Raw genomic sequence first — 27,630 nt, 5'->3', positions numbered from 1 at the left:
ATGTAGCACTTTGAGATTGCTTTTAGCAATGAAAAGTGCTCTATAAAATAAATTTATTATTATTATTATTATAAGTGCAGCAAACCAGTACAATTCCGATGTACTCGTACTTTATTTGAGTTTGTCCATTTCATGCGGCTTAATATTTCCACTGCACAACACGTCATAGGTAAACGTTGGACTTTTTACTCTAACAAATGAAAGCACTGGATGTTTTAATGTGAAAAGAGAAGCGTGTTCGCCTCTCAGACTGACCCCTCTGCGGCGAGGGGATAGAAGGGGTTTGAACACTTCCTCTGCTGCCTGTGTTCTGAGATACCGTAAAGCAGCGGGGCTAGCCGCTGTACGCATGCGCGTCCTCTCCCTCCCGTCGGTGACTCATCTCGACATTTAAACACTCTCTGCTGAAGCTAAGTTAGCCAGGTAGCTCGGGGCTCCAGCGCCACATCGCCGTCTGCTCGTTCACGGCCGCCCTCTCCCTCGGCGCGCGAGCAGCTGGGTCAGAGTCGGTGTCGGCCCCCTGTCGGTGTTCGAGAACATGAGCGTCGCGGCGGGGACGTGCTGTGTGCGGTCGCTGCTGTTCACGGAGCTCGCTTGCCTCTCGCCCGTTTCCGCCCATTAGCATCACCGCCCCGCCGGCAGCGATGTACAAGGAGGGGGACGAGGCGCAGGTCGACTGCGGCTCGCGGGACGAGTGGACGCTGCTGCTGTGGACCTCTCTGGCCATCGTCGTGCCGGTCGTCATCACGCTGTGGTGCAGCGCCCAGCGCTCCAAGCGGAAGACGCACATGAAGGACTTCTTTCGCAAGAGCAAGCACGACTGGCACGACACGGACCTGTTCAACAAGCCCACCTACTGCTGCGTCTGTGGCCAGCACATCCTGCTCGGGGCTTTCTGCGACTGCTGCGGCGTGTGCGCCGACGAGCAGTGCCTGCGCCGCGCCGACCGCAGCCTGCCGTGCAAGGAGATCATGGCCCCCTGCGGCGCCGGCGGGGCCATGGCGCACAGCTGGGTCCGCGGGAACGTCCCCCTCGCCAGCTACTGTGCGGTGTGCAAGCAGCAGTGCGGGAGCCAGCCGAAGCTCTGCGACTTCAGGTAGAGGGATGTTTGGCGCTGCGGCTGCAGCCGCACGCGAATGCAATGCAACAGATGTGAATCAGCGTTTGTGCGCAAAATAATGTTTTTTTGGGTTGTTTGTTTTTTTGCAGTCTGTTGAGCTCCTGGTCATAACAGATCGTCACCTACACACTGACATACCCGTGACCTGTAACAGAATCAACCATTCAGTCCCGTGTTAAAGGCTTCTGCTCCTCATAATGCTGCACCGCGACCTTTCGTGTGAATCTGACTTTAATTTGCACTAATGGACTGCTGCTGCTCCCTGTGGCGGCAGGCTCAAGCCCGTATAATCTCACAGTGTCAGATTAATTACTCTCTTAATCCGTACAGTGTCCCTTTTTACAGAGGTCAGAGGTCAGACAATGCCACCACAGCTATAAAGGACTCAGGCTCTCGCTCCCTTCAGCAGGAACTGCCTGTGTGTTATTTTCTACAACGCTGGCGTCGCTCTGTCCCTCCCTCAGGTGTGTGTGGTGTCAGACCACGGTGCACGACGACTGCATGGACAGCCTGGCGGACGCCGACCTGTGTGACCTGGGCGAGTTCCACAGCCTCATCATCCCTCCTCACTACCTCTACCGCGTCAACAAGCTCCGCCGCAGGCATCCAGACGAGTACAGCAAGGTGCAGGGGATGTGACGTGTGTGTGTGTGTGTGTGCGCCAGTGCTGTGAGTGTTGTGCAATGTCCAGAGTTTGTTATGAGCAATGTTGGGGTTGTGTGCTTGTGCGTCCGTAGCTGGCGGCTTCCTGCGGCAGTGGCTGGACTCCAGTGTTGGTCTTGGCTAACACGCGCAGCGGCAACAACATGGGCGAGGCACTGCTGGGGGAATTTCGTACCATCCTCAACCCAGTGCAGGTCAGTCTGCAGTCTGTGCAGTTTTTATTTTTATTTTTTAATTTTTTAAATCAGGAGTGAAACTTGTCTTTCCTCTCATCTACTCTCCAGGTGTTTGACTTGTCAGAGCTGCCTCCTTCCAAAGCCCTCCAGCTGTGCACCCTCCTGCCGCCCGGCAGCGTCCGGGTGCTTGTGTGTGGAGGTGATGGCACAGTGGGCTGGGTGCTGGATGCCATCGATGCTATGAAGCTTAAGGTGAGACGGGGCTGTCGGTGTGGGTCGGGGGGCTATCCAAGTGGCTACTAGGGCTGGGCGGTATGGCCTAAAATTGATACCCCGGTATAATTTGAAGCATGGACGGTAACGGTACATATCACGGCATGTTCGTGATAGAGGTGATGCTTGTAAAAAATGCTTGTATTGCCGCCCCTTGCAACCACCGTCGACCGACACAATCTGCAGAAAACCGTTTTTTGCTTGTTTTTTTTCCCAGAAGATTCGCTGACACAGGCTGATGACGACAACGAAGCCTGCGGCGAATCTACTCCTTCTTCTTCTTTCTAGTAGTGTGAGGGCTTCCTCTACTTAGTCAAAATCCATACCGTCGGGCGAATTCATACCGGTGTACTTTCTATACCGTTTATACCGTCCACCCATAGTTGGCTACCCATGTGACACATTTTCAGTGACAAGTACCCGTGATAACTGCAAGCATTTGGAGGTTTCTCTGTGCATTGTGAATTCAAAATCCCTGCTGCTCCTCCATTCTCCAATGTTAGAGCCAAGACCAGTTCATCCCAAGGGTGACCATCCTGCCCCTGGGGACAGGAAATGACCTTTCCAACACTCTGGGCTGGAGCGCTGGCTACGCTGGAGAGATCCCTGTGGAACAGGTCCTCCGTAACATCCTGGATGCGGAGGTGGTCAAAATGGACAGGTGGGGGCAGTGAGAGTGCTTTCAGTGTCTGCTCTCAGAACAAGGTGTTCCACAGTGAGATGTTATTTCATCAGCTTATAAACGGTTCTGTTTCTATAGTAAATGTGTTTTGAATGCATTGTTGTTCAGTTTGGAGAGCATTTAGGATCTAAAGGATATGTTAGGATAGCGGTTTTCTCTTTGTGGTGACATGTCTCATGTTAAAAGCTCAGAATGAGTTTGTGTATTCTCAATTGTACATTTGGGTTGTGGCTAACATTTAGGACACTGAAGACGTGTAGTGGGAAGTTCGGCAATTTGGGTTTACAGTGTTTTTAAATGAAAATATTAAAATTTTACTAAAAATGAGTGAATGTTCCTGCTAATTACGAACATTATTATTTTTCAGATGGAAAGTACAGGTGGCTTCAAAAGGCCTATACTTTCGTAAACCAAAGGTGAGTCTTCTTTTTTACCTGCCAGTGGTTTATTTATAGTGTCACTCAGACTTTGTGTGTTGGGGTTGGGGGAGTAAAACATATCCTCCATGTCTTCCTCAGGTTCTGTCCATGAACAACTACTTCTCTGTGGGGCCTGACGCTCTGATGGCGCTGAACTTCCACACACACCGTGAGAAAACACCCTCCTTCTTCTCCAGCCGCATCATCAACAAGGTCTGACCCACTTCATTTGAATACCAAAAAAATCATGTGCAAATTCTTTGTCTTTTTACCACATTTGAATTTGAATATAAACACAGAGGCGTAACCTCTGAATATGTCACCTGTCAGCGAGTGCCTGTACTAATGTTTATGCTTCTCTTTCCTCAGGCTGTATATTTCCTGTATGGCACCAAAGATTGTTTAGTGCAGGAATGTAAGGATCTGGATAAGAGGATTGAGGTACAGTAGCCTTGTTCGTGTGCTGAAGCTTCAAACAAATCCTGTTTTGATTCACACAGAGAATCAGCCAACTATTCTACTTACAACACTGTCACATTTTCTTGTGGTTTGACTTGTTTGGTTAAAATGGCCCAAACAAAATTCTATTATTTTTGGGGGGGTATTCATATCCTCTTTGGGCCCGAGAACGGCCTTTTGTAGTGAATGAAAATTATCACTTTTCTGGATTTTTACATAATATGTCTTAAAGTGGTATTCACTGACAAACCCTCAACCGGAGTGTTTGTCATTTGTTTAATCTGTAATTTATTGGACATTTCTCCACTTTATTGGGAATTAATCGCTCCGAGCACACAGGTGCTGAAATATTTTTTCTGGTGAAAGTCAAGCTAAAATAAGCTAAGCTTACCAGAGCTGCAACAGTCAATCTACTGCTATATTAATCACCGAGAATTTGAATTTGATAGTCGATTAATGGGTTCAAGTACTTTTTACTTTAAGAAGCTGATTTCAAAATCTGAATATTTTCTGGTTTCTTTGCTCCTCTATGACAGAAAAACTAAATATATTTGGTGTGTGGACAAAACAAAACATCACATTGGAGTTTGGGAAAATTTTTCACCATTTTATGGACCTAACAACTAATCAAGTAATTGAGAAAATAATCAACAAATTAATCGATATGGAAATAATCGTTAGTTGCAGCCCTAAAGCTAACACAGCTCTAGCTCTCAAAATGTGTATGTGCGTGGGTAGGCATGCCAAAAGTCCACCACGATCTATAAAATAAATGAAATGTTTTTTTGTGTTTGTGTACCTGCCGTAGTTGGAGTTGGATGGGGAGAGGGTGGTGCTGCCCAGTCTGGAGGGCATCATCGTTTGTAACATTGGCTACTGGGGTGGAGGCTGCAGACTCTGGGAAGGTATGGGGGATGAGCCCTGCCCCCCCACACGGTAAGACCTGCACTGCATGGGTCAGTTACAGATATGACTGATACTGTGACAGTCAGATTTTAGTCATAAAAAATGTCAAATGACCCTCCCTAGTAGGAGTTATCTCCAGTTATTGCTAAGTGGTTGCGTCGAAGGCTCCAGGTTACCATGGCAACCAACAGTGAGCAGCAGGGTGGTTTCCTGTCTCTCCTTCTTGCAGATTGGACGATGGCCTGCTGGAGGTGGTGGGTGTGTATGGCTCCTTCCACTGTGCACAGATCCAGGTCAAGCTGGCTAACCCTGTACGGCTGGGACAGGCCCACACCGTCAGGGTGAGGCAATAACACACGCACACACACACGGAGCTCTGCTGCAGTGCTTCCCATTTACCACAGGAAGTGGGCGTGGAGGAAGACGATGAGTTTTAACTGCCATTAGCCTCGTCACAGCACTCAGGGAATCTAATTTGAAGTAATCTGATTAAGCGTACACCACTGGGCCCCTGGATGTGGGCGGCTGTGGCTCAGCAGATAGTCGTTCGTCCACCAACCCGATGGTTGGCGGTTCGATCCCAGCTACCGCAGTCCACATGCCGTTATCTCCATGGGCAAGACACTTAACCCTAAATTGCCTCTGACGGCAAATTTATGAATGTGAATGTCTGTGACAGAAAAAGTGCGGTAAATAGCAGCTGTATGAATGTGTGGGAATGGGTGAATGTGACTTTCCTGTAAAGTGCTTTGAGTGGTCTATATGACTAAAAAAGCGCTATATAAAAACAGTCTATTTACCATATTCGCTATGAAGTGCTTTAAAAAGCACTTACAAGTGAGAGACTGCTTCTATTTTTTTTTCTGTGAATATGATGACAGTGGTTGCCACTGTCACGTGAGTGTGACCATAACATCCACAGCCAAGTATTGCAAAAAGACAAATCATTCTAGCTGGCATTTATATCAGATTATAAAAAAATTATATTTAAGCCTTTCATAACAATAGTAGTTCAAGTACCAACGCGTCTTTCTTGTATGCTGCCTTTAGTAATGTTCAATTTGTTCAAGTCTATAAGATGATATTATCATTACACCTGGTCTCAAACACAATTGAATAATTTTCCCTCAAAACCAGGGAAAGATTTTATGTTTAGTTTTAGCCCTGTGCTTCATAACAACCAAGAAGAGTTTCACCGATCACGTTTCAAATCGCGTTTCATGTAGCCTGAGAGGCAAAACCCAGGGCAGTCCAAAGTTAAACATGTTGTGAAACATTATGTTTATTATTTGATGTTCTTGTAGTCGTGGCAACAGCTTTTGCACTCGTAAGACACTTAATGACACTGTATACTGTGTATCATACTTCTCCAGCTGGTTCTCAAGAGCTCCAAGATGCCCATGCAGGTGGATGGGGAGCCATGGGCCCAGGGCCCCTGCACCATCACCATCACCCATAAGACCCAAGCCCTCATGCTGTATCACAGCGCAGAGCAGACGGACGATGACGAGGACGAATCCAGCGCCTCCGAGACAGAGAGCCCCACCCCTCACGACTCACCCAGGCCCCCGGGGCCAGCCTCCACTCGTGCCTGACCCAACCCCGAACATCATGTGATATGAGGCTCTTCTCTTCTTTTCCTCGTTCCCCTCTTCTTTCTTCAGCCCAATTTCTGTTAACCCCTCGTCTGTAGGATCTTTGTGTGCACTCTATCCTCAAGTCACGTTTAAGAGAATAGATAGTCTTAATTTTCCTGTCACAATTTTCAGAAAGATCGCAGGGGTTAGAAAAAGTTGTTTCTAATTGGGATGTGTGTTAGTTGTTTTTTTTAGGCTATACACACACACACACACACACACACACACACACACACACACACACACACACACACACACACACACACACACACACACACACACACACACACACACACACACACACACACACTCACACTCTGTAACCCAGAGCTCAGGCAGTGTCCCCTCCTCAGGTTGGGCGTTCAGGAGGAGGTGAATGTTATGGAGAAAAAATGCTGTTTATTTGCACTGATCCCTTGTGCCATAGATGTATCTATTGTCAACTATACTTTATTTACAATTTAATGCCCACTGCAGCCCTGCGGTTGTCAGTGGTCCACTTTTGGCAAGTTGCCCCCCTCAAAGCCATATCTAAATCATCAGCTGGTGGTGACGCTGTAACACAGGAGAGAGACGTTCTGTTGAGTGTCTAGCGGAGGTTTATCTGAAGGTAGCCTACACGCAAAGCTTTATCGTTCATCAATTCAACCATTTGTCACACAAAAAGCACAAACAACACGCAGAATTTATCTCCCCCTGCACGCAAACAATCAGAGTTCCAGTGGGTGATGAGTGAAACGTTAAAATGCACATCTGTTAAATTCCACTGTCGGGCTCCTTGTCAATGGTGAGAGTTTTCTTTTGTTTTTAGGGTCGTCTGTATTTGTCACCCAGGGTAATGTTGGCGCAGGCTAAAAAGTCTCTGAATCGCAATGAAGCAAGAGCTTTGTTACACCTGTAATGTGCTGTCAGTCACTGGACATCCATGTTGTTTGCCACCTGCTGGATTGCACTAAGCTACAATCTCTAAACTATATTTAGCTTGACCATAAGAGCCACAGCAAACAGGCTGACTAATTGAGGATTGTTTTGAAAGTGCTGCCAAGCGACTGTTGTTCAGAGAAATGTAAAACCTGTTCCTGTCTTCTTTTCCCCCAGAGTTTCCCCTGTTGACATACTGTATTTTGTGTTTTGGCACTTGCACTGACAAACACCTTACACTGCTTAAAACGTAGGTTACATAAGTGAAACCATAATGCCGACCTTATGTTGCCGCCGATTGTGATAACTGCTGATGAGATTACACTATCGCTGTCATGTTATTTAGAGCTATTTTATATTATTCATGATGTACTGTCGTATATCCTCGTGTTTTACCGAATAGTCACCACAAGGTGGCAGACTAACGACAGCATTTTCTGTAGAGAGGCCATGTAGAGTTGGCCTTCGACTCAAACCCCCTCCGTTCCCTATTATTAACTTGCGTGTACTTTTTTGTGTTGTGTTGACACAACATAGATCTACTTGTTATACATCATTCCTGTATTCCACAAAGTGTGTTTGTGTTCGCAAAACGGCCTTCCTGTAGGGAAATTCATTTTGCCATTTGCGGTGGTCCTGTCTATTTGCCGAATGCCATACGAGAAAAGCTCCTGTAAAATGTTAGTTTAAGCTTTCCGAAGAACCTGGAGCAAACCTGCTGCTAATGGGCCTGAACAGGGATCAGTTTTTAGCCACACGATCTCTTTGGCAGGTAACCAGGTCGTGGTGTCGTTACCCTCCGTTAGTTTGGTGAATGCCTTCTTGCTCAAGGACACCTGTTTGACCTTTAACCCTGCCATCCATGTTTACTAGGCTTGTATTGTATTGTAATGTGTTGCACTGAATTTGTTTGAGGGGGACAGTAGGCAATTTTCTCTCTTTATTGTTGTTCATGATTTCCTGCTCAGGCCAGGGCCGCGAACCTGCGACTTTGGGTGTGGGAGACTGACGCGCTAACCACTAGGCTAAAAGCCCTGTGTTGCAGCGCCACCCACTAGCACGTCTCTTGAAGGGATAGTTCAGTGATTTTGAAGTGCGGTTGTATGAGTTACTTATGCATAGTTAATATGTTACCTTATGGAGATGGTGATCAGCGATGTCATTTCATGGAGTTTGGAGAAGTAGAAATAGAGAAAGTGAGAGCTGCGGTAGCTCTGAGTGGAATAGCTGATATGTGGAGTGATACGCTGATTCTCTGCACCGGCGCAATAATACATGGCCGAAGTACGCTTGAAAAAAAACGTGCAAACTTAAACGGTTGTCTGAAGGCAAAGTAAATCAGTACAATTGAACAGATTTTTTTTTTTTAGGTAACGTTTAAAAATATGCCGAAAAAGGCGTTTGTCGGTGGTCCCCTCTGCAACAGTGGGACTCAGACTTTCGCTGCTTCCACTTCTCCTCCAAACACCGTAAAATGACATCGCTGATCACATCTCCATAAGGTAACATTAACTATACATAAGTAACTCCTACAACCCCACTTCAAAATCACTGAACTATCCCTTTAAGGTGTCAACGAGTGATGTTTACAAACTGCCCTCGCAGTGTTGTGTGGTGCGGTCCGAGCCATTTGTTTTGTTGTAGATTACAGCTCGCGGAGCGTGAGGAAATAATCGCAGATTTTTTTTTTCAAAACATGTATTGCTTTAGAATCGCTTACTGCTCCTTTAAATGTAACTGGGGTTAAATGGCAGGTTTTTCAAACACAATAGCTAGATAATATCTTGGTTACTGTAGGACTGATTGTTTTGCAATGTGGTATATTGATGCGATCGAATCCTAATGATTTTGTTGAGCCTCTGATTTTTATTTTGAGTATTTAATTTGCGCTTGTCAAACCCTTCACGTCTCTGTAATACACCAGAAGTACCGACCAAATGTCTCCCAGTCTCAGCTGTAGTTTGAGACTGTTAGATTGCATGCTAATGCACTAAATATAAGCATTACACTTCACAGCAACATGCCAACTCTCTAGCTTTCAGCTCAAATCAGATCTGAATACAGCAAAAATATTTAAAAAATACAGCATGAAGCTGCACAAGTAAATATTTTTTGGTTGCTTATAGTAACAAACCCAGACCTAATTATCACCTATTGCAGTTCCCCTCACAATTTCTAGTCCATAATTGCTAAACCAAAGGTTGCTATAGGTGGGGTAGATGGATATGACTGTCAGTTTATTGTTATTATACTTACCTTGGAGAATAAAAAACGGTATTTTTGTAGACTAAATTTGGCAAGAGCCAGGGTCAAATACAGTATTCACGATTGAAATCAGATCGTTACTGGTCTTCTGCACTGACAATTCTGTTGATACTCGCTACATTGTGCATACCAAAATGTGTCCATTATTATTAAAGGCTTTGTTTAGATCTATTGGCAGAAATGTAATATAATATTCATTTTAGTTTAAAAAAAAAAAATGAATTGTTGTTTTTGTTACCTTGGAATGGGCCCATCCGGGAGAGGGTCCTCTTCCGCAGAGTCTGCCATGTCTCTACTAAGCCCAGAAAGGACAAACCAAACACTCGTTCTAGAGAGGGCCTTTTGCATTTTTAGGTATCCTGAAGGCCGCCACAGGTTTTCCTTAATGCTTGAGAAGGGAGGGATGAGGGGAGGGGTATTCGTGGTTTGCAATCTACGCCCTCACAGCTACGCCCTCTTTCTGTCAAATGTTTGTTAAAACAACAGAATCCTAAAGGCTGATAAAAGTATGTAGAAAAACATGAAAATTTAGTTTTTTTTCTATGACACGGTCTTAAGTAGCCTTATGTGGCCTCTGCGAAACACAATTGAAAATCCAGAGACATTGTGTCTAGAAGAAAATAAGCTTTTATTGCTAAACCCTCGTGAAAATCAGAGATGTTTACAGAAATGGTTGTACAGAGAAATTGCACCCACAGCCGACAACAAATGATTTTGATTGAACTGAATGTACACTAGCGATCTTAAGTTTGAAGTGAAATGTTTTCATAATCCACGTGTGTTCTAATTATATAAAATTTTAAACCATCACATTATATTGGTGTATGTTGTGTTCATTTCCTTACCACACCATATAAATCATTTACAATTAAATACGTCATCATATCCTCATGCCACAATCATACACATTTATTATTTAAAGTAAAGCTAATAGCGCCAAAGGCTGGGCCTGTGCATGTGTGTGTGTACACTGTTTATTTAAGCAACAGGTCAGTGCCATTCCCTGTTGTGACTCACTGATAATCACAACATTTTCTGATGTAGTGAGTGACTGCAGGACTTTGGTATCATGACTGCAGAAGCAAATATCTGTTGCTTCATCTAGTTATTTTTCCGAAGCCATGAATGTTCTCTCGTTGATTTCTCTGAAGGAGGATAGCTTTTTGGGATCATCTTTCCTTGGCTTGTTTCCATCTGGAACACTGGGTCACTTTTTATCTTGTTCTGGAGGAAAATTGAATATATTTTTTTAAATTTGCCCATAGTGCGACGCAATGCCATTTGCGACCTGATTGGAAATTTCAAATATCCTATGTGCTCAAATTGATTTGAATTCTGTCGACTTGAGTTTAATTCTAGCAAAAAAACAAACCTGTAAACCCGCAAGACCACTCAATGTCATATTAGGCCAATTGAAGTATGATTGAATGGAACAGGATCATTTATTCCATATCTGGTTAAGCTGTTGATATGTTAAGGAAGTCTGGGAAATATGTAGAACAGGAGATGCCAGGAGAAAACCTCCACAAAAATATATTTTTTTTAAAAGAAAGTTTGCAAAAGAATGGACGGGTAAATTAAAGCTAGCAGGAGTGGTTGAATGATTATGTAAGCTGTTGTCTTACAGTAGCTAATAAACTATCCAAAAAAAATTTTTCCGTTGGAACAGGGTCCAATGTCCATCCATTTATGACCATAAACTCATCAAGTAAATGTTTACTGACGTTTTAAATCAGGTTAGGAGTAAAGTCATTTTGTCGTAGAGTTCTATAGAAACACACAACTTGTGAGTCGACCTCTGCTGGTGATTCCAGAGAATACAGGCTTCTGGCACTTCAGCATAGGGTTAATGATCCGGACCCAGGGACTACGTATATTTTTATGGGTCGATGTGTGAGACCCGGCCATGAAATGCCATATATCGCCAGAACGGAAGTGTGTACAATATTCTGTGCATCTCAGTTCATGTTTATGCCCTTAAAAAACACTTTGCAAGACTGAGAATAAAAAAAAATCCCTGGAAGATCCTCACATGATAGTCGCAAACTGAGGAGTAAAGAGTGTGATTATGGCCTGTATTCTGCCTAAGATTCACGTCTTGTGTGTGTTGGGGGGGCGGGGTGGGGGGGAGCGGACTTTGATGTCTTCAAAGACCGTTCTAATTCCTTTATTATGTCACGACTGAACTGTAATGCACTTCACAACTAAACCATATTTGAGGAGAGCAGGCCGGAGACAGCCATGAACCCTGTGACAGAACCATCCAAGAAGCTTCTACCAAGAAGAGAGAACATGACCAGACCGACATTACTCGCCTCGACTCCTCAACTCCCCTCGGTTGGTTTCATTTGGGACTCAATCCCTCTTAACACTTTTTTTTGAATTGTGGTTTCACTTAGTGAAGAAGAAGGTCATGTGATTGTGAATTATGATCCGATAGCCATCCTCCGTCACAACGAAGGGACGCCTGTAGGCCTTCACCTCTTGCATACTTTGCACATTGATAGAGTTCATTTTGATGTAGGCCTATTCGCGCTTCACTGTGTCACTCTCATCTCACCTCGTACTTAACGCTCAACTAAATGAAGCTACGAGTTAGGTCATGCAGGACTCAGTAGCTGTAGTCAGCTGACAGCCCGCTGATTGAACGATTTCCATAAGTCACACCAATCACAGCCCATCCTCACTCAAGCCAGTTCATTTAAATAGGACTCCCTCTGCAGTGATCTCTGGACACCAATGCTGTCACACACCGCTGCTGCTGGCAAAGCTGGCCGCCTCCACCTTTCTACTTCAGAGTCCTAACATGTCTCAAAGGTCAAAACTGGTATTCAATGTGTTGCTTGGGCCCACTCTTGCATACCCATGGGGGATTTCTGCTTTGCGCCTTATTCAGAGCATAGCCATCAGCACCAAGCATAACTGTATTTCCATTTGTTGCAATAAATGGTTAAATCTATCACGAAATTGTTCCTGACTGAATTCACTTTTAACGACTTTACCTGCATTTGTATTAATTCCCGAAATTCAATGGAAATCTTCAGAGGGGTGCATACCCCACCCTCCCGCAGCACGCCACATTATCCCGTCAAGACCAAGGTTGAGATCACACAACAAAAATGATCTCTAACTTGGTGTTTTGTGCCTACTTTTCATTCCTCTCTCTCTCTCTCTCTCACACACACACTCACACTGTCAGTACAGTAGATTTTGCTTTCACGCAACAAGCATACAGTTCTCAGCTGCAGACAGACCTCAGCTTAATACCGGCCCTGCATGCTGCGCGCGCGCACGCGCACACACACAGCTTGCAGTGCACAGGATAGTCTGAGGTTTGTCAGTTGAACAGTTACAAGAATTCCCTCTGATTTAGAACAGTTTCAAGAGCACTCAGAAGACGATCCTGCCACCAATTGACCATGGTGCTCGGAAACCTCTGGATGTCAGAGGTAAGCAGCAAACTCTCCTGCCGCCTGTCTCCGGGGGCCAGCAGAGGAGCCCTCCAGGGCCCAGCACCTACTTGCACGCTTCATTGCCACCAATCTGCGAGCCCTCGCAGAAAACGTCTCATCAACATGCTACAAAGGTCTGTCCCAATATGTTTTGATTACACATGAATTTATCTGTATCGGCATGGCATTTTGAAGGAAAGTTCTCAATGTGTTTACTTGATTCTGTCACCAGCAACATGAGGGTCTCCAGGTAAGCAAAACCTGCCCTCAGGAAACCTCTCATCCCAATGAGAAGCAGAGAGTCAACTTTGCATCCTCTGTCAACAGATCAGGCATGTCCCCCGAAGGTATGAGCTTTTTGGATTGTTTTTTAAATCCTGCGTTTAGACTCTTTCACTGATTTCCTTATGAGAACATCAGGGGAAAAAAACCATTTGTCTACCCCATGTCCAGATGCTCTGAGATATTTCAAGTCATGTGTGACAGAGTATGAGCAGAAAGAAATCCAGGAATACAAAGAGTTGTGGTACCTGGGAAAGAAGGAAAACAAGATCCATAGCTCAAATGTCCCCGAAGACCAGGATGTCAAGTCCTTCGGCTCTGGCTATGACTCAAAGGACGGATTCTACCAAGCAGTAAGACGTCAAGTTTTTATCGCGCTGAGAAAAAACTATTTGATCCACTGTTTAGATAAAGATCCCTTTTAGTGCAGCTTTAATTTCAAGGTAAATTATTTGATTAGGATTTTCAACATCTCCCAATTGTATCACCTCTGTAAGAAGTAGATGTGAATCTTTAAGGCTTAATTCTTTTGAATCGATATACTTTAACTTTTGATAAAGCAATTTTTTTGAAAATCCACAGATAATCAATGACCACTTGGCCTACCGCTTTCAAATACTGAAGCTGCTCGGGGCAGGCTACTCGTCACATGTCTACAAATGCAGGGACCACAAGACCATGGAGCTCGTTGCCATCAAGATCATTCGAAGCGATGACACGTAAATCATAAGAAACTGATGCATAACACAGCGAGCGTTACCACAAACATTTGTTAATTAGGGTAGTATGGAGCAAATGTGTACTGCATCACTCAAGTGCATCACGCAGTCGGGCCGCCTCGTTCCTGTGCTAACAGAAACAAATTGGGACTTGATCATCGAAACATTTGCTTCATTACATCATTCTTGGTCTGAAACTCTATACGGTGCCTTGGGTGCCTGTAATCCTTTGTCAGGTTTGCACGAAGTTACTCACTATTTACTTGCTGTTGTCCAATGTTTTTCAGGATTCAACAGCTGGCAAAGGATGAAGTGAAAATTTTGGAAGCCCTGCGAGAGTCAGACAAGAATAACACAGCCAACATCGTCCACGTGAAGGAGAACTTCTTCTTCCGCGGACACCTCTGCATCACTTTCGAGCTCTTTGAGTAAGTTGAAAACACATTCTTTTTACGTTTGGGCAGGGAAACGCGTCACACTATTAATATGACAGTGGGATCATTCCTGGCTAGCAGTGCTGGTTGTTTGAGATTAAAAGGTCAAAGTTTGCCTTTCACATTTTTTTTTAGAGAGAACTTACATGAAGTCTTAAAAAAGGCCAAATGCCATGGGTTCAAGACAGCAGAGCTGAGACAATACACCGTAGATGTGCTGAAGTGTCTGCAACTGCTCAAAAACATGGGGATCGTCCACGCTGACTTTAAATCGGTAGGAAGTATTGTTTCATTCACTAAGGGTTATTTTGCACCTCAAGCCATTGTATAAAGAATATATATGTGTTTATAGCTCCTTTCAAATTATTGTGAAGGCTTGGGTTTTTGAGAAATTAGTGCGGTCTAAGTTATGTGTTATATTGTTGACCACTAAAGGGCACTAAAACTGTAAAATGTCCAACATAACGTAATTGCCAACATTTGACACATAGTGGCTTTAAATAAATATCGCATATCTGCCACATCTGTCATACTGTATAGCCTAACACTGCATGAAGCTCACTTTTATACGTCTGTGCCCAGCAGCCCACTATCTCATCTGTCCATGATTATAAGAAGTAATAGCCATTAAAAGTTTGTGCATATTATTTGTCAGAATAACGTACTACTCTACAAAAAGGATGGTGAAATGCGAACAGTAGTTACTGACTTTGGAGCGAGCTACTATGTGGACGACAGAGGTGAGTGTGAATGACATCATTACAAAATGAGACGCGTTTCTTGTGCGAGTTGTTACTTGGAAATATTTTAGCATAGGAAAGACCTTGTAAAAACATAACATGTTTAATGTATTTTCTACGTCTTCCTCCGCAGATCATCCCCTCACCCACACTCTGTGCTACATGTCACCAGAGTTGCTCCTCGGCAAAAAGTGTGGCCCGGCCATTGACATGTGGAGCCTGGGCTGCATGTTAGCTGAACTCCACCTTGGCCACAATCTCTTTCGTGGCCCTGACGTTGGAAAACAGTTCAAAGCTATAATGGAGGTAATAGTCAATAAATAATGCTGTTTTCATTCCATTAAAATGTTTGTCATTTATCTTTACACCAAGATGCAACTTTTACAAATGTTTGAATGTGAACTCCTGTAGGTGCTGGGCGCCCCTCCTAAAGAGCTGCTGGCGGAGCCATCTAGAAGAGACGATTTGTTTGGTGAGAAAAAGCATTTAAAACTTTGACATTTTTCTAGAAGCTTTTACACATACCGACGTTTTCAACCTGGCAGGACATTGTGAAACTTACTTGCTAATGTTTCTGGGTTATGCTTTTCTAAAGGCGTCACATTGAAGAGCAACCAAATACCACAACCCAGGACCACTCTGGCCAAAGAGCTGAACTCTAAGAATGCCTACTTTGTCGATTTCATTGAGCGCTGCCTTCAGTAAGTACACTGTCAGAAACACTCATGGGCACGACACTTTAGATTGGTCTTACAGTATAATGTGTAAATGTAGCACTCTTTGTGTAAATATGTAGATTTGTCTGAATTCACTTGTTTGTATGACAGTTTAATTTTCTCATACAATAATTGTGTTCATGTATCTCATATCTTTTAGATATGATCCAAAAAAGCGCATGACACCAGAGGAGGCCTTGCAACATCCATGGATTAAAAAAGAAGAAGCCAGACCTGCAATGAGTGCTGGAAAACATGTGCCAGTGCCCTCCAGCAACCAAGAGCCTGTCCTGCGCCTGCCGCCAATCCAGCAAGCCAAAAAACGGTGACTGTTAAGTGATATTTAACTGTAGTGACTTATACTACAGTTTAATATCACATTTAACTTCCTGCACAGATAAACTGAGGAAAAAAAATCCCCTCAAATACATATGTGGCTCCTACATTATCTACAATACACAATATAGAGAGCACAATCAAGCATCTATCCTTTCTACTGGTAAGTGTATATTATTAATTGAGATCCACCATGTCTTTTATTGTAACCTGCAAAGTGTCCACACTGAAAACTGTGGTTTGACTGGCGTCAACACCCCAGTGCGGAGTAACGTATTTGGTGCCGTTCATCTGGATGCTGAGTAATGCAGACTGCACGGACAACATCCCGAGTTCTCAAATGGGTTGTTAGGTTGTTGCCAATAAACCACCTCCAGTTCAGTTTCCTCTGATGAGATGACAGACCAACTGTTTAGAAGTTAGATAGGTGATTAGATTTCAAAGTAGTTGTCAGTGTAGTACAGTTCATGAACATTAGTACAGTCACTGCGAGGGGGGTGGGTAGCCACCGCTCCACTAAATCCTGTCTGTTTTCTGTCCTGGTTCCTCAATGGTGGAACGAGCTCCCCATTGACATCAAGACAGCAGAAACCATTCAGCGCTCCATTGCAGACTGAAAACTCACCTGTTCAGACTACACCTTACTCCTTGAAATTAAAAAAGAAATCTACAATGCAGCACTTGAAGCAGTTTTTTCCTGTTTGATAGATGTTTATGTATTCTCTTGATTTTTGCACTTTTGTTAATATGTTCATGGTTGAATGCACTTATTGCAAGTCGCTTTGGACAAAAGCGTCAGCTCAATGAATGTAACATAATGTATAGTTAATGTAATTGAAAAATGTGTTTCGTAAATAAACCTATGGTGAAAGTACAGCGTACATTTTCTTTTGACTACAGAATACTTTTTTTTCCAAATGTACCACTTCTAATTTGTGTTTTCATTACCATTAAAATTGATAAGTCAAAATATGACATGATGAAATCACAAACTCTTAATATCTATCTTCATTGCCAGTGTTCAAGGACAGTAGTATTTAACATATCTGTTATTGTTTAGATTAAAGCTAAAATGGAAATAGCCTTGTAATTAATTACAAATTCAGGCAACACCTCCATCAATATGGTCTTGTATGATTACAATTCAGTCCATGTTGCTTTAGTTAAAGTTACTACCAGATATGCTCAAAAAAAACATCAACGGACGTAAAGCATTAGCTTCATAATTAACCTTAATGCACATTAAAATGGAATGCCCGTGAATTGAATGTTCATTTCTCTACCATAAGCCGTCTCCAAAGGCGTTTCAGAGAATTTGGCAGTACATCCAACCGGCCTCACAACCGCAGACCACGTGTAACCACACCAGCCCAGGACCTCCATATCCAGCATCTTCACCTCGAAGATCGTCTGAGACCAGCCACCCGGACAGCTGCTGCAACAATCGGTTTGTATAACCAAAGAATTTCTGCACAAACTGTCAAATCCGTCTCAGGGAAGCTCATCTGCATGCTTGCAGATGCTCTGGATCGGTGTGTACGACAGCGTGTTCCAGGTCCTGCCAATATCCAGCAACTTCGCACAGCCATTCAAGAGGAGTGGACCAACATTCCACAGGCCACAATCAACAACCTGATGTTGGTCACACCAGATACTGACTGGTTTCCCCCCCCCCCCGCGCGGACCCCACCAATACAGTAGAACTGCACATTTTAGAGTGGCCTTTTATAGTGGCCAGCCTAAGGCACACCTGTGCAATAATCATGCTGTCTTATCAGCATCTTCATATGCCACCTGATATACACCTGTGAGGTGGATGGATTATCTCGTGCTCACTAACACAGATTTAGACAGATTTGTGAACAATATTTGAGAGAAAGAAGCCTTTTGTGTACGTAGAAAAAGTCTTAGATCTTTGAGTTCAGCTCATTAAAAATGGGGGCAAAAACAAAAGTGTTGCGTTTACAATTTTGTTCAGTGTAAGTTACTGTGTGAAGTGCGGCAGTCTGTGCACTGTATGTCCAAAACCTGGGTAAAGGAATAGGAGCGGCCCTTACATTTTAAATGAGCCTAGTGCAACAGTCTGTGGTTTGGCTGTAATGATAGTAATGAGGAGAAGGTGCAGAAAGTTCAGGAGCCATTATTCATCACGAGTCGTGTGTGCGACAGTTTATGCAGCAGCTGATCTGAAGTCTTCTCATGTTCTGCAGATTAAAACAGTCTAAGGATAGTTTGTTAGGTTGTTCATGAATGAGATTGTGCTCCACCAAAAAAACATCACATATTGTAGGTCGTTTGATCAAGCAGCGTATTACGATCTATGTGGTCGTGTTAAAGACTGCAAAGACCTCTAGCTTTCGTTATTGTACACGGCCGCTAGAGGTCAGCAGTGGACGTACCGTAGACCTGGTATGTCCGTCAATGGTGCTAATTTAGGAAAAGGTTGATTCGGTCATATTATACACATACGACATAGTTCGTCGTATTAGTTGGAGGACTTGTTGACAAACACAATAACTCCAGGTACAATTCATTATAAAGTTACTCCTTGGAATCAAATGTTGTAGTTGCCAATTTGAACACGTGTACGACTAGCTATTATTAAGATTACTTCGACACTTGGCAATAAAGTTTACCTTGAAATATGGAAGCTAACGGTGTTAGCAGCAACTTCACACAGAGCAGTCGTAAACGGTGCCGTGAATTGTCCACTCAGGTGGGCGTTTTTAGTGTGCTTTGGTTCTCAGGCAGTCCCACCCCTCGCTCCCCTCCAGCTCCACTCCTTGTCCAAATATGGTACCGCCAGCCAAAATGACAAAGTTGTGGCTTCAAACAGCAGTTCACAAACCAATGGGTGATGTCACGGTGGGGACCACTTGGTAAAATTTATTATTTTTTAAATCTGAGCTCAGGAGATAGATTTATTTTTGCTGTAATGCACAGAGTTTACCTCAAATCAAATATGAAAAAGATAGCCCAAGACCTCTAATATTTACTTTAAGGGGTGTGCTTTAATAAGCTTCCATATATCTTTCCTTTTTGTGTAGTGTACACATATGTAGACTTTCAATAGTTAAATTCTGCACCACCACTATATTTTTTTTTACAGTGTGGTCATGTGAGACCTGAACTAAAAGATATAACTTTTTTTTTGTAACTTAGCCAGATTCCGCAAGCACTACTCCACCAATTTCTATTTTATTGGGGTAGGGGTATGACCCAAGGAAGAACCATAATCAATTTTGGAGAGGATGCAGGATATTTTCCCCCTCACTTTCTTTAACCTTGCGAGATAAGGCGATATCCTTGGTGGAGGTATGCATTCTCTGGTGCCCTTCTAGACATAATTGTTACATTGTTTGCTTTGATGTATTCTGTCAAAACTGATCCATTGTGTATTATTCTCCTGAAATTGGGCAAACTGAATCTAGTCGTAAGTATCAGGACAAGAAAAAAGAAGTAAAGATTACTACAGTACAGGCCTGGTAGAACATAACCAAGAAAGGAAGGAACTGCAATACTAAATCTTATTAAGACAAAAGAATCAATAAAAATGACATCTGGTGTAACTATTGATGTGTATCCCATTATTTCTTCAGTGTAGATTGTTTCTACCTGGTTTCTGACTGAGTTGAACTGCTGCCAGCAGGTTTTCCATCGAACGGCCTAGATTCATTTTTCCCATCATGTCTTTAGTGGATTTGGGTGTTGTGGCTTTTTCTGAAGAGGAAGAAAAGATTGTCAGTCTGAAGAGCTGTTAATGCCAAATCTGGAGTTTTTGAATGAGCGAATGAAGATGGAACACAACATAAATTAAAGATTTCATGTCTGCCTAAAAAGTGTCTTAGCAGTCTTCGGAACAATTAAGATAGTGTGCGGAACCCTCAGGCTCCCAGGCCTCTGGTAGAGGACCCGAGCTTGAAGGAGGAATCACAAGACCACCAACAAGGGGCAAGAGGAGATTTCTCAACCAGATATGAAATGAATTATGCTACAGTATTGTCACTGGTTTGCTGCTTGTGGGGCTGTCTGCTACACCATCTTTATGAGTCATGTGGTCATAACAAATATAACAATTTGTTTCTGTGTGTACAATTGCAGATTTTTTATAGTACTTACTTGTCTCTTGTCCAGTGAAAGCTGAAAGACCCCTGTTATAGCCTGGTGACATGCCGTGTGCGTACTGGTTGGATATATGCCAGCCGGAATGTGGGCCCATATTGTTAAAATACGATACAGGAAATGGCTGGAAGAGGGGCTGAATGGGCGGGGAAGCTGGGCGGCGGGACCTGGGAGGCCCTGCTAGTATTGAAACATAAAAGTTTAACTGAGAGGTCATTTTTACCCAGAGGCAATCTCATTTTTATCATTTTTTACATATAAAATGTTTATAGCTACTAAATGTAGATGTTTTGCTACAGGGAATTGAGATAACCATACTTGATTTAGATCTAGTATTTCCAGTACTTGCAGGTGTTGAGACGGGAGCGGATTTTTCACCTGTGAATGGTAAGAAATCATTTACAGTTGGCCCCTCATTCACACACGCACACACACAACCCTTTTTTGCATCATACAGTCAACATTTGATTTGATTTCCAGTATTTGCCACACATCAAACAAACGCAGCACATGCAGCAAGGCTAGTGCATGATTGGCTTCATGATCTCGCATGCACATTCACCTGGTTTAGTTATTGGCAGTCTGGTCTCAACGGGCTGTTCAAGGATTTCTGTCAGATGCACTTTCAGTGCACCAGCAAAGGCCAGTGTTGCTGTCACCTTCTTGGAGTCAAGGTTGATTTGGGGCATGTCGGGCTCAAACTTTGTAACCTTAGGCAAGTTAAAAGAAGTCTGTAGGGAACAAAACGAAAAGGACAGAGTTTTCAAGTTGTGCAAGACATGGCTGTAATTGGTGTTGAGTGCATTGCTCTCCTTCTTTGTGACACTACCAGTGGGGAGAGGGCAGAGTCATGTTAAAATTAGAGCTACAATTACTGATGAGTAAAAAAAATGTGGGAAAATAGGGGAAATTCCTGTTACAGTTTGAACCAGCTCAAGATGATTTATCAAAATAATAATACCTTATTTTTCAGTCAAACACACAAAGAAATGCAATCCACTATGAATGTATCATAGTAATGTATCATGGAAAGGATCAGAAGATTATCACATTATCTTCAAATTATTTCTTATTATAGTGCATGCTACCTGGTTGCCTCATTTACCTTAGTGAATTATAAATAAACATAAAAAGTGAGTAAGTCCATCATATTCAATCACGTTAGACCAATTATTAGACAAAACATACCTAAATATGCAAGTTCTGATAGGTTTACATTCAAAGAAATGCATTAGTTGACCTCTTGAAATATTCGTCTAATCCTGGAAGGCGAGTGATGTCTTGATCTGACAAATTCATGTCGACCAGCAAATCGTCATGTCGAACAGGAGACGACAGTCTTTAATATCTTACAGGTGCATCTTAGAATATTTAGAAAACTGTATCGTTCAACCGTGTAATATTTTGAGATATGTATTTTCTTTGTGTAGGCGATTATTATCGAAATTAAATAATAAAAATGCTTGAAACATTTTAAGAGGGTTTTCATCTCTTTACATTAGATTGGGTTTCCCATAGTTCTAGGGAGGAATACATAGAATAACTTTTACAGAAAGGACTAGCTAAAAATAGACAAGCACAGACACAAACCAAAGTAAAGCCAGAAAAATTATTATTCATTAAACGTAAAACAGCGCAGGGTAATTGATATCTAAAGACTCTTAGAGTCTTTACGTGTAACAGTCTACGATATACAAAATTTTGTGACTGACGAGAAATATTGAACATTTCCATGATATTCAAATTTTTGGACATGCCAATTTCTAAATTTTTTTAAGAGGGGTCCTTTTAAGAAAAGAAGTAAACACAACAGTACATTATTTGTGATCTCTCTCTCACAACAATCTTTTCAGTCTCATTTTTCTTTAGATTAAACACCAATCTTCCCCTGTCTCCCTCTCCCCTACTTCATATTTCTGTGACAGTGATAATTTCACCTTCAGAAAGGCCAGGGTTTGGGAGCTACTCAGCAGACCGTTGATATCCTCTTTGGCTTTTCTCATCTTTGCAGAATTGTCAGTTAACTTCATTTCGAGGTCCCGAAGTTTTGTCTGACCGATCTCCAGCTCGTGGTCCACCTCATTTTGGGCCTTGCGTTCCTCTTGGGCCAAAATATCACGCACCTGCTTATACACAGCGGCCAAAGTTGCCTTTCTTTTGGCTGCTGCGGCCTTTGGGCGAGGAACCAGAGACAAACAAAGGGACAAGTAAACAGATAAAAAGAGAAACTGATGTTATCACCATTTTCCTTTGTGAACAGCTAATTCATTTGTTTCTTCTTGTTAACTATTCTTGTGAAATTTGTAAAAATTGACCTTCAGTTTGCTCTGGGCGTCGTTCATTTGAAACATAACAGTCTCACTTTTCTCGATCTTCCCCTCCAGCAAACTCATCTTGTCCCTGAGTTCGCACTACAGAGACAGAAAATAAAACATCTATATCATTTCTTCATCATACTCTCTCAATGGCCGCATCAACTGTCTAGTATGTTGTGTTTGCGCACCCGTGGACAAACCAGCCACGCCTAACTTTGGAGTTTATCATATTCTGACCTTTATATTCATATTAAAATAAAACATGTTACTGGTGTCCCTCACAAATTATTCATCATTGTTTTATTTTGAGTTGCTAGAAAAACATTAAATACATTATAGTTGACAATGACTGACACATTTGAGTTAAGGACAACTGACTCCATAAGAAATTAGTCATTTTCCAAAGTAAAAGTTTGTAAATTACTCAGTCCCCTTAAATTACTACATTTCTAAGCATTGATATCCTGTAAAAATATATATATATTGTTCAATCATTTCAGACAATGACTGGCAGGTTGTACTTAGGCACTGCACTGAATATGTGTACACAAAAAAATAAGCATTTACACTTCATCATGCATGTAGAGATTAATTTCAAAGTAAAAGTACCACATTTGTACGTGGAGCATTGATATCCTCTTATAACACGCTGGTGGCAACATTTTGGGACCAACAAAGTCCAACTATCAGCACCTCTAAAGCTCAATAATCAAACGCACTGTCCGGTGACTGAACAGAGCCAGGCAAACTGTATCCCCCTGTTTCAGTTCTGGATGCTAAGCTAAAATCACAGTGACAGGAGACAGACACAGACCTCTTTCAGCGTCCTCTGCTCCTCAGGAGAAGTGAAGGGACAGCCTTTGTGATCTAGTTGGAGGCAGAGGCTGCAGATCGGGCGGACATGCTGTTTGCAGAAGAGCTCCATCAGCTTGTGGTGGTCCATGCAGATGCGCTGCGACAGGTCCCTGACAGGCTCACTCAGCTGGTGGACTGCAAAATTTGGGTTTTCCCGGTGAGGACGCAGGTGCTCCTCACAGAACGAGGCCATGCAGGTGAGGCAGGTCTGGGACGCCTCTGCCTCCATGCAGGTATCACACCGTATGACATCCTTTAACTGGGCTTCTTGGTTCTCTCCAAACGGACAGACGTCGCTCTTGTTCGACCTCAGGTTGAAGGTCTCCACCACGGTGCTGAGGACCGTGTTTTTCTTCAGCTCCGGTTTGGCGCTGAAGTGGGTCCGACACTGGGGACAGCTGTAGGCTTCCTTCCAGGTGGCGAGCAGGCAGCTCTGGCAGAAGTTGTGTCCACAGGGGATGGTCACCGGACAGTCGAAGGGGCTCAGACAGATGCTGCAGGTCAGCTCATCCTCCAGACTCCTCAGAGAGAAGGGAGTGTCCTCCGATGTGGCCATGTTGAGAGCTCAGGCAAGGCTGAGAGGGAGAAACGAAACTTGTTAGGTGTGTTTTCACGATAAACAGCAACGCCCTTTAGTACAGTCACATGCTAAGCAGCGGTTACTTATCAACAGGACACAAACTTATCACGTTCATTTTATTGTTATACCTTTTCTTTTTTTTAACAGTCAGGAACAGTTTCACCATCCACATTATCGAGAAATGACTTTTCAGTTATAGTGTTACAAGTCTGACAAATGAGTTACAACCAACATCTTTTAAACCATTTACATCCTGTAAATTTCCCAAAATAACTAGTTTACACAATGAAAGAAGCATATAGTTGTAGGTGCACATTGATGTTCAGAGTCAATCATGTGAATAAAAGTTTTAAAAGATCAGGCAAAATTTTTCTTAGACAGCATGGCACATACTAGAATTAGGCTACAAAAGACTATAAAATATATTACAATAAGAACTAATTTTACCTCCACTTTGCTTACCTTTTGTGCTCGTGCAAATCACTTCACCACAGTAAAATCAGGGAGTCAGTAGTTACATTTGACAGGTTATGTCGTGACTCCTGACAAACCTGAAGGCGTGTCTGTCTTAGGCTCCACCTTTGTGGATAGGTCTAAGATGAAAGGGGCAGTAAGTGATTTTAATCCAATACACGTTTTGTAAAAATTCTGAAAGAAAAAAAAAAAAAACACTGCAGTTTGTAAACATCACATGCCAACACCTTAAGAGACGCGTCCGTCTTCCATACTTGAGGCTGAGGGTTCGAGCCCCGACCAGTGCAGTCTGAAAATCCACAATGAACTACTGCCCCTTTAAGGGTCATTTCAGTCGGTCAGTCAGTTGGGAATGATTTGTCCAATTGGGGACAAAAGCTGGTTCCCTGATGGTTGAGTTTAGGGTTAGATTAAGGTTAAGGTATGGGTTAAGGCTAGGAAAGTAATGGTTATGATTAGGGTTAGGCCAAGTTTTCAGGGAGTGAATGCAAGTCTGTGGGTTAGGGTTCATGTCCTCAAAAGTGACAAATAAGGTGTGTGCTTGTATTTGTCTAGCAGAAGGCATGCTGCAGACCTCAGCTATCCCAAATGCTTTTTGGAAGGATGCAAGCATGCAACCCGTGAGAGGTCATTCTACAGTTATGTGAAATATATATGTGTAGTAGCAAACATGCTGCAGACCTCATCTATCCCAAATGTTTTTGGGAGGGATGCAAGCATGCACCCTGTGAGAGGTCATACTACAAATATGTGAAATATCTATGTGTAGCAGCAAGCATGATGCAGACCTGAACTACCCCAAATGCTTTTGGGAAGGATGCAAGCATGCACCCTGTGAGAGGTCATACTACGGTTATGTGAAATATATATGTGAAGCTGCAAGCATGCTGCAGACCTCAGCTATCCCAAATGCTTTTGGGAAGGATGCAAGCATGCACCCTGTGAGAGGTCATACTACAGTTATGTGAAATATCTATATGTAGCGGCAATCATGCTGCAGACCTCAGCTATCCCAAATGCTTTTGGGACGGATGCAAGCATGCACCATGTAAGAGGTCATACTACCAAAATATGTGCAATGAAACCCAGCCAACCACTTTCGAATGTAGCATTTATATAACGTAGTGAGGAATTTGTGAATTTAGTGAGTCTGTTGGGCTGAAAACCAGCGAGCGGTGATTTTCAGAGTAGATGTTTGAACCAAGGCACCTGCGGATGTTGCTGCGCCGATGCGGAAGGAGTGAGAGGTGTACAGCTGAAGAGGGAGCCCACATTGTTTGCGCAGGGGACGGGTTGTGAACCATGACCTTGACGTGGCCTTTCCTTTGTCGGTCAGGAACGACGGTTGGTCTTGCCTCACACGAGGATGCCGTTGTAGGTACCGAGTCCATGAAGAAAAAGGACAGAAAGTTGTGTTAGATTTAGAGAGGACAACAGTTGAACCTTTACCCTCCCTGTCTGTTTAATGTGAATGGAATACATGCGAGTATCAACTGTGATGTCAGAAATGGTAATAAACGAAAGAGTCTGAGCTGGTAGGTTGTTCACCGCACCTTGGGAACCCATAAAATGCAGTGAAGAAACACGCTTCCGTAATAAATCTGCATGAGATCCGAAGCACCCCTGCCTAAGGTGAGAGGTCATTCTACAGTTATGTTAAGTATCTATGTGTAGCAGCAAGCATGATGCAGACCTCAGCTATCCCAAATGCTTTTGGGAAGGATGCAAGCATGCACCCTGTGAGAGGTCATTCTACAGTTATGTGAAATATATATGTAGCAGCAAGCATGATACAGACCTCAGCTATCCCAAATGCTTTTGGGAAGGATGCAAGCATGCACCCTGCGAGAGGTCCTTTGATGGAAGTAGGTTGCGTTTTTCTGGATTTAAAATGGTAACAATAAAGTACAAATCATAGGGATGTTGACTGGCATTGCAGGAACGAAGAAAGCAGCGCAGAATGAAGTGAAATAGGACCATGCATAGTCATACTTTTGATTGTACTCTTTGCCGGTCCACGTCTTATATAATGAGATGCAGAGATCACGTAAGACTGAAGTGAATCTTCTAGTCTAGTACAGTTTGTGGGAAGGCTGGGCAAAGCAGGCCCTGAGGCACAGCTTGAGGACAGAGGATTCTGAATTTCTGGAATTTAAAATCAGGACAGGGAGTCTGCAGTTTTATTATCCAAGCCATGTAGGTGTGCTGCACAAATTGAAATTGCCTGGGACATATAACCACATTAGTCGTCTAATGAATGTTATTAATAAAGGGGATTGATGCAACCCTTTTTAATGATATTAACAGTAGCCTCGTCATCACGGAAAACTCAGATTTGTTTCCTAGACCATAGGTTGCCCCAGAGAATGCGTGCAACAACAAGGGGATACAACTCAAAGTGCGGTTGAATGTGGATCAGAAGGAAGATCGAGCAGTTCTTTTGGCCGAACATCAGCAACCATTGATGGTAGTAATCCTCCCAAAACCAATGGAAGGAGCCGCATCGGTAAAAATTTCAGGGCGAATGACTTTCTACATTGTTGTTGTGAGAAACGACAATACCGTTCCAATTCGCACAGCAGAGACCAAAATCTTAGGTCAGACCTACATCCTTCATCAGTATTGTGAAGTTTGTCTGCTGTTTTTGAGAGGTCCAACGATCTAGATATGATGATGTGCCTTGGGGAATGATTTTCATAGCAAAGTTAAGGTGGATGAATAGAGACAACAATTCACATTTAAGTGGTAGACACCACATCTAACACACTTTACGTGATTTCTCTTTTATTCACTTCTTTTTCACGAGACAAGTGCGGCGGGGACACGCAGACCTGGGCGGCTGTCTCTGCAAAAACTGCAAGCATGATTGAAATTACAGTTATAGAATCTACATGCATGGTCTTGAAATTTATGCAAAGAGGAGTCTGAAGAGATTTGTTCATAGTAGATACCTTTCCATTGCTCCGTTCCTCTGATTTTTGATAGAAGTGTGGAGACTCTCTGGGATTCGAGTCAGTTTTTTTGGGTGGCATTTTTACCAATTTATTGTCTGTTACCTGCGAGGATTTCATTCCTCAGCTGAGG

At 43.0% G+C, this 27,630-nt stretch overlaps 3 protein-coding genes across 7 annotated transcripts; 2 read left to right on the top strand and 1 right to left on the bottom strand.

Moving 5' to 3' along the window:
- The first annotated feature begins 68 nt into the window (after positions 1–68).
- On the top strand, positions 69–10,336 carry dgke (diacylglycerol kinase, epsilon). Its single transcript, XM_035636360.2, has 11 exons — positions 69–1,096; positions 1,585–1,744; positions 1,858–1,977; positions 2,068–2,211; positions 2,736–2,893; positions 3,282–3,330; positions 3,433–3,546; positions 3,703–3,774; positions 4,601–4,728; positions 4,928–5,039; positions 6,072–10,336. Exons 1-11 carry the CDS (start codon positions 645–647, stop codon positions 6,291–6,293), a joined length of 1,731 nt encoding a protein of 576 aa, XP_035492253.1. The 5' UTR covers positions 69–644; the 3' UTR covers positions 6,294–10,336.
- Positions 10,131–27,547, bottom strand: LOC118312076 (E3 ubiquitin/ISG15 ligase TRIM25-like). Of its 4 annotated transcripts, none has more exons than XM_047333652.1 (10): positions 25,756–27,547; positions 24,535–24,720; positions 23,452–24,067; positions 22,638–22,733; positions 22,260–22,493; positions 20,885–21,053; positions 20,641–20,700; positions 20,320–20,502; positions 19,816–19,920; positions 10,131–10,745 (listed from the first exon to the last, which is right to left on the bottom strand). In XM_047333652.1, exons 3-10 carry the CDS (start codon positions 24,046–24,048, stop codon positions 10,729–10,731), a joined length of 1,461 nt encoding a protein of 486 aa, XP_047189608.1. In that variant the 5' UTR covers positions 24,049–24,067; positions 24,535–24,720; positions 25,756–27,547; the 3' UTR covers positions 10,131–10,728. The 4 variants fall into 4 exon arrangements, with proteins under 4 accessions (XP_047189608.1, XP_047189607.1, XP_047189610.1 ...); XM_047333651.1 differs by having other exon boundaries at positions 24,535–24,665; XM_047333654.1 differs by having other exon boundaries at positions 20,320–20,499; positions 24,535–24,665.
- Positions 11,630–16,720, top strand: LOC118312073 (dual specificity tyrosine-phosphorylation-regulated kinase 4-like). Of its 2 annotated transcripts, none has more exons than XM_035636362.2 (12): positions 11,630–11,858; positions 12,895–13,107; positions 13,206–13,320; positions 13,427–13,608; positions 13,838–13,974; positions 14,262–14,402; positions 14,544–14,682; positions 15,064–15,148; positions 15,282–15,454; positions 15,560–15,620; positions 15,744–15,849; positions 16,025–16,720. In XM_035636362.2, the coding sequence occupies exons 1-12, from the start codon at positions 11,763–11,765 to the stop codon at positions 16,191–16,193; spliced, it is 1,617 nt and encodes a 538-aa protein (XP_035492255.2). In that variant the 5' UTR covers positions 11,630–11,762; the 3' UTR covers positions 16,194–16,720. The 2 variants fall into 2 exon arrangements, with proteins under 2 accessions (XP_035492255.2, XP_047189606.1); XM_047333650.1 differs by having other exon boundaries at positions 11,738–11,858; positions 12,900–13,107.
- Positions 27,548–27,630: the final 83 nt, after the last annotated feature.

Source organism: Scophthalmus maximus, chromosome 8, assembly GCF_022379125.1.
Source record: "Scophthalmus maximus strain ysfricsl-2021 chromosome 8, ASM2237912v1, whole genome shotgun sequence".
In the NCBI taxonomy this organism is placed as follows: Eukaryota; Metazoa; Chordata; class Actinopteri; order Pleuronectiformes; family Scophthalmidae; genus Scophthalmus; species Scophthalmus maximus.
The sequence above is the reverse complement of the archived record's forward strand: the minus strand, read 5'-3'. Positions and strand labels throughout refer to the sequence as shown.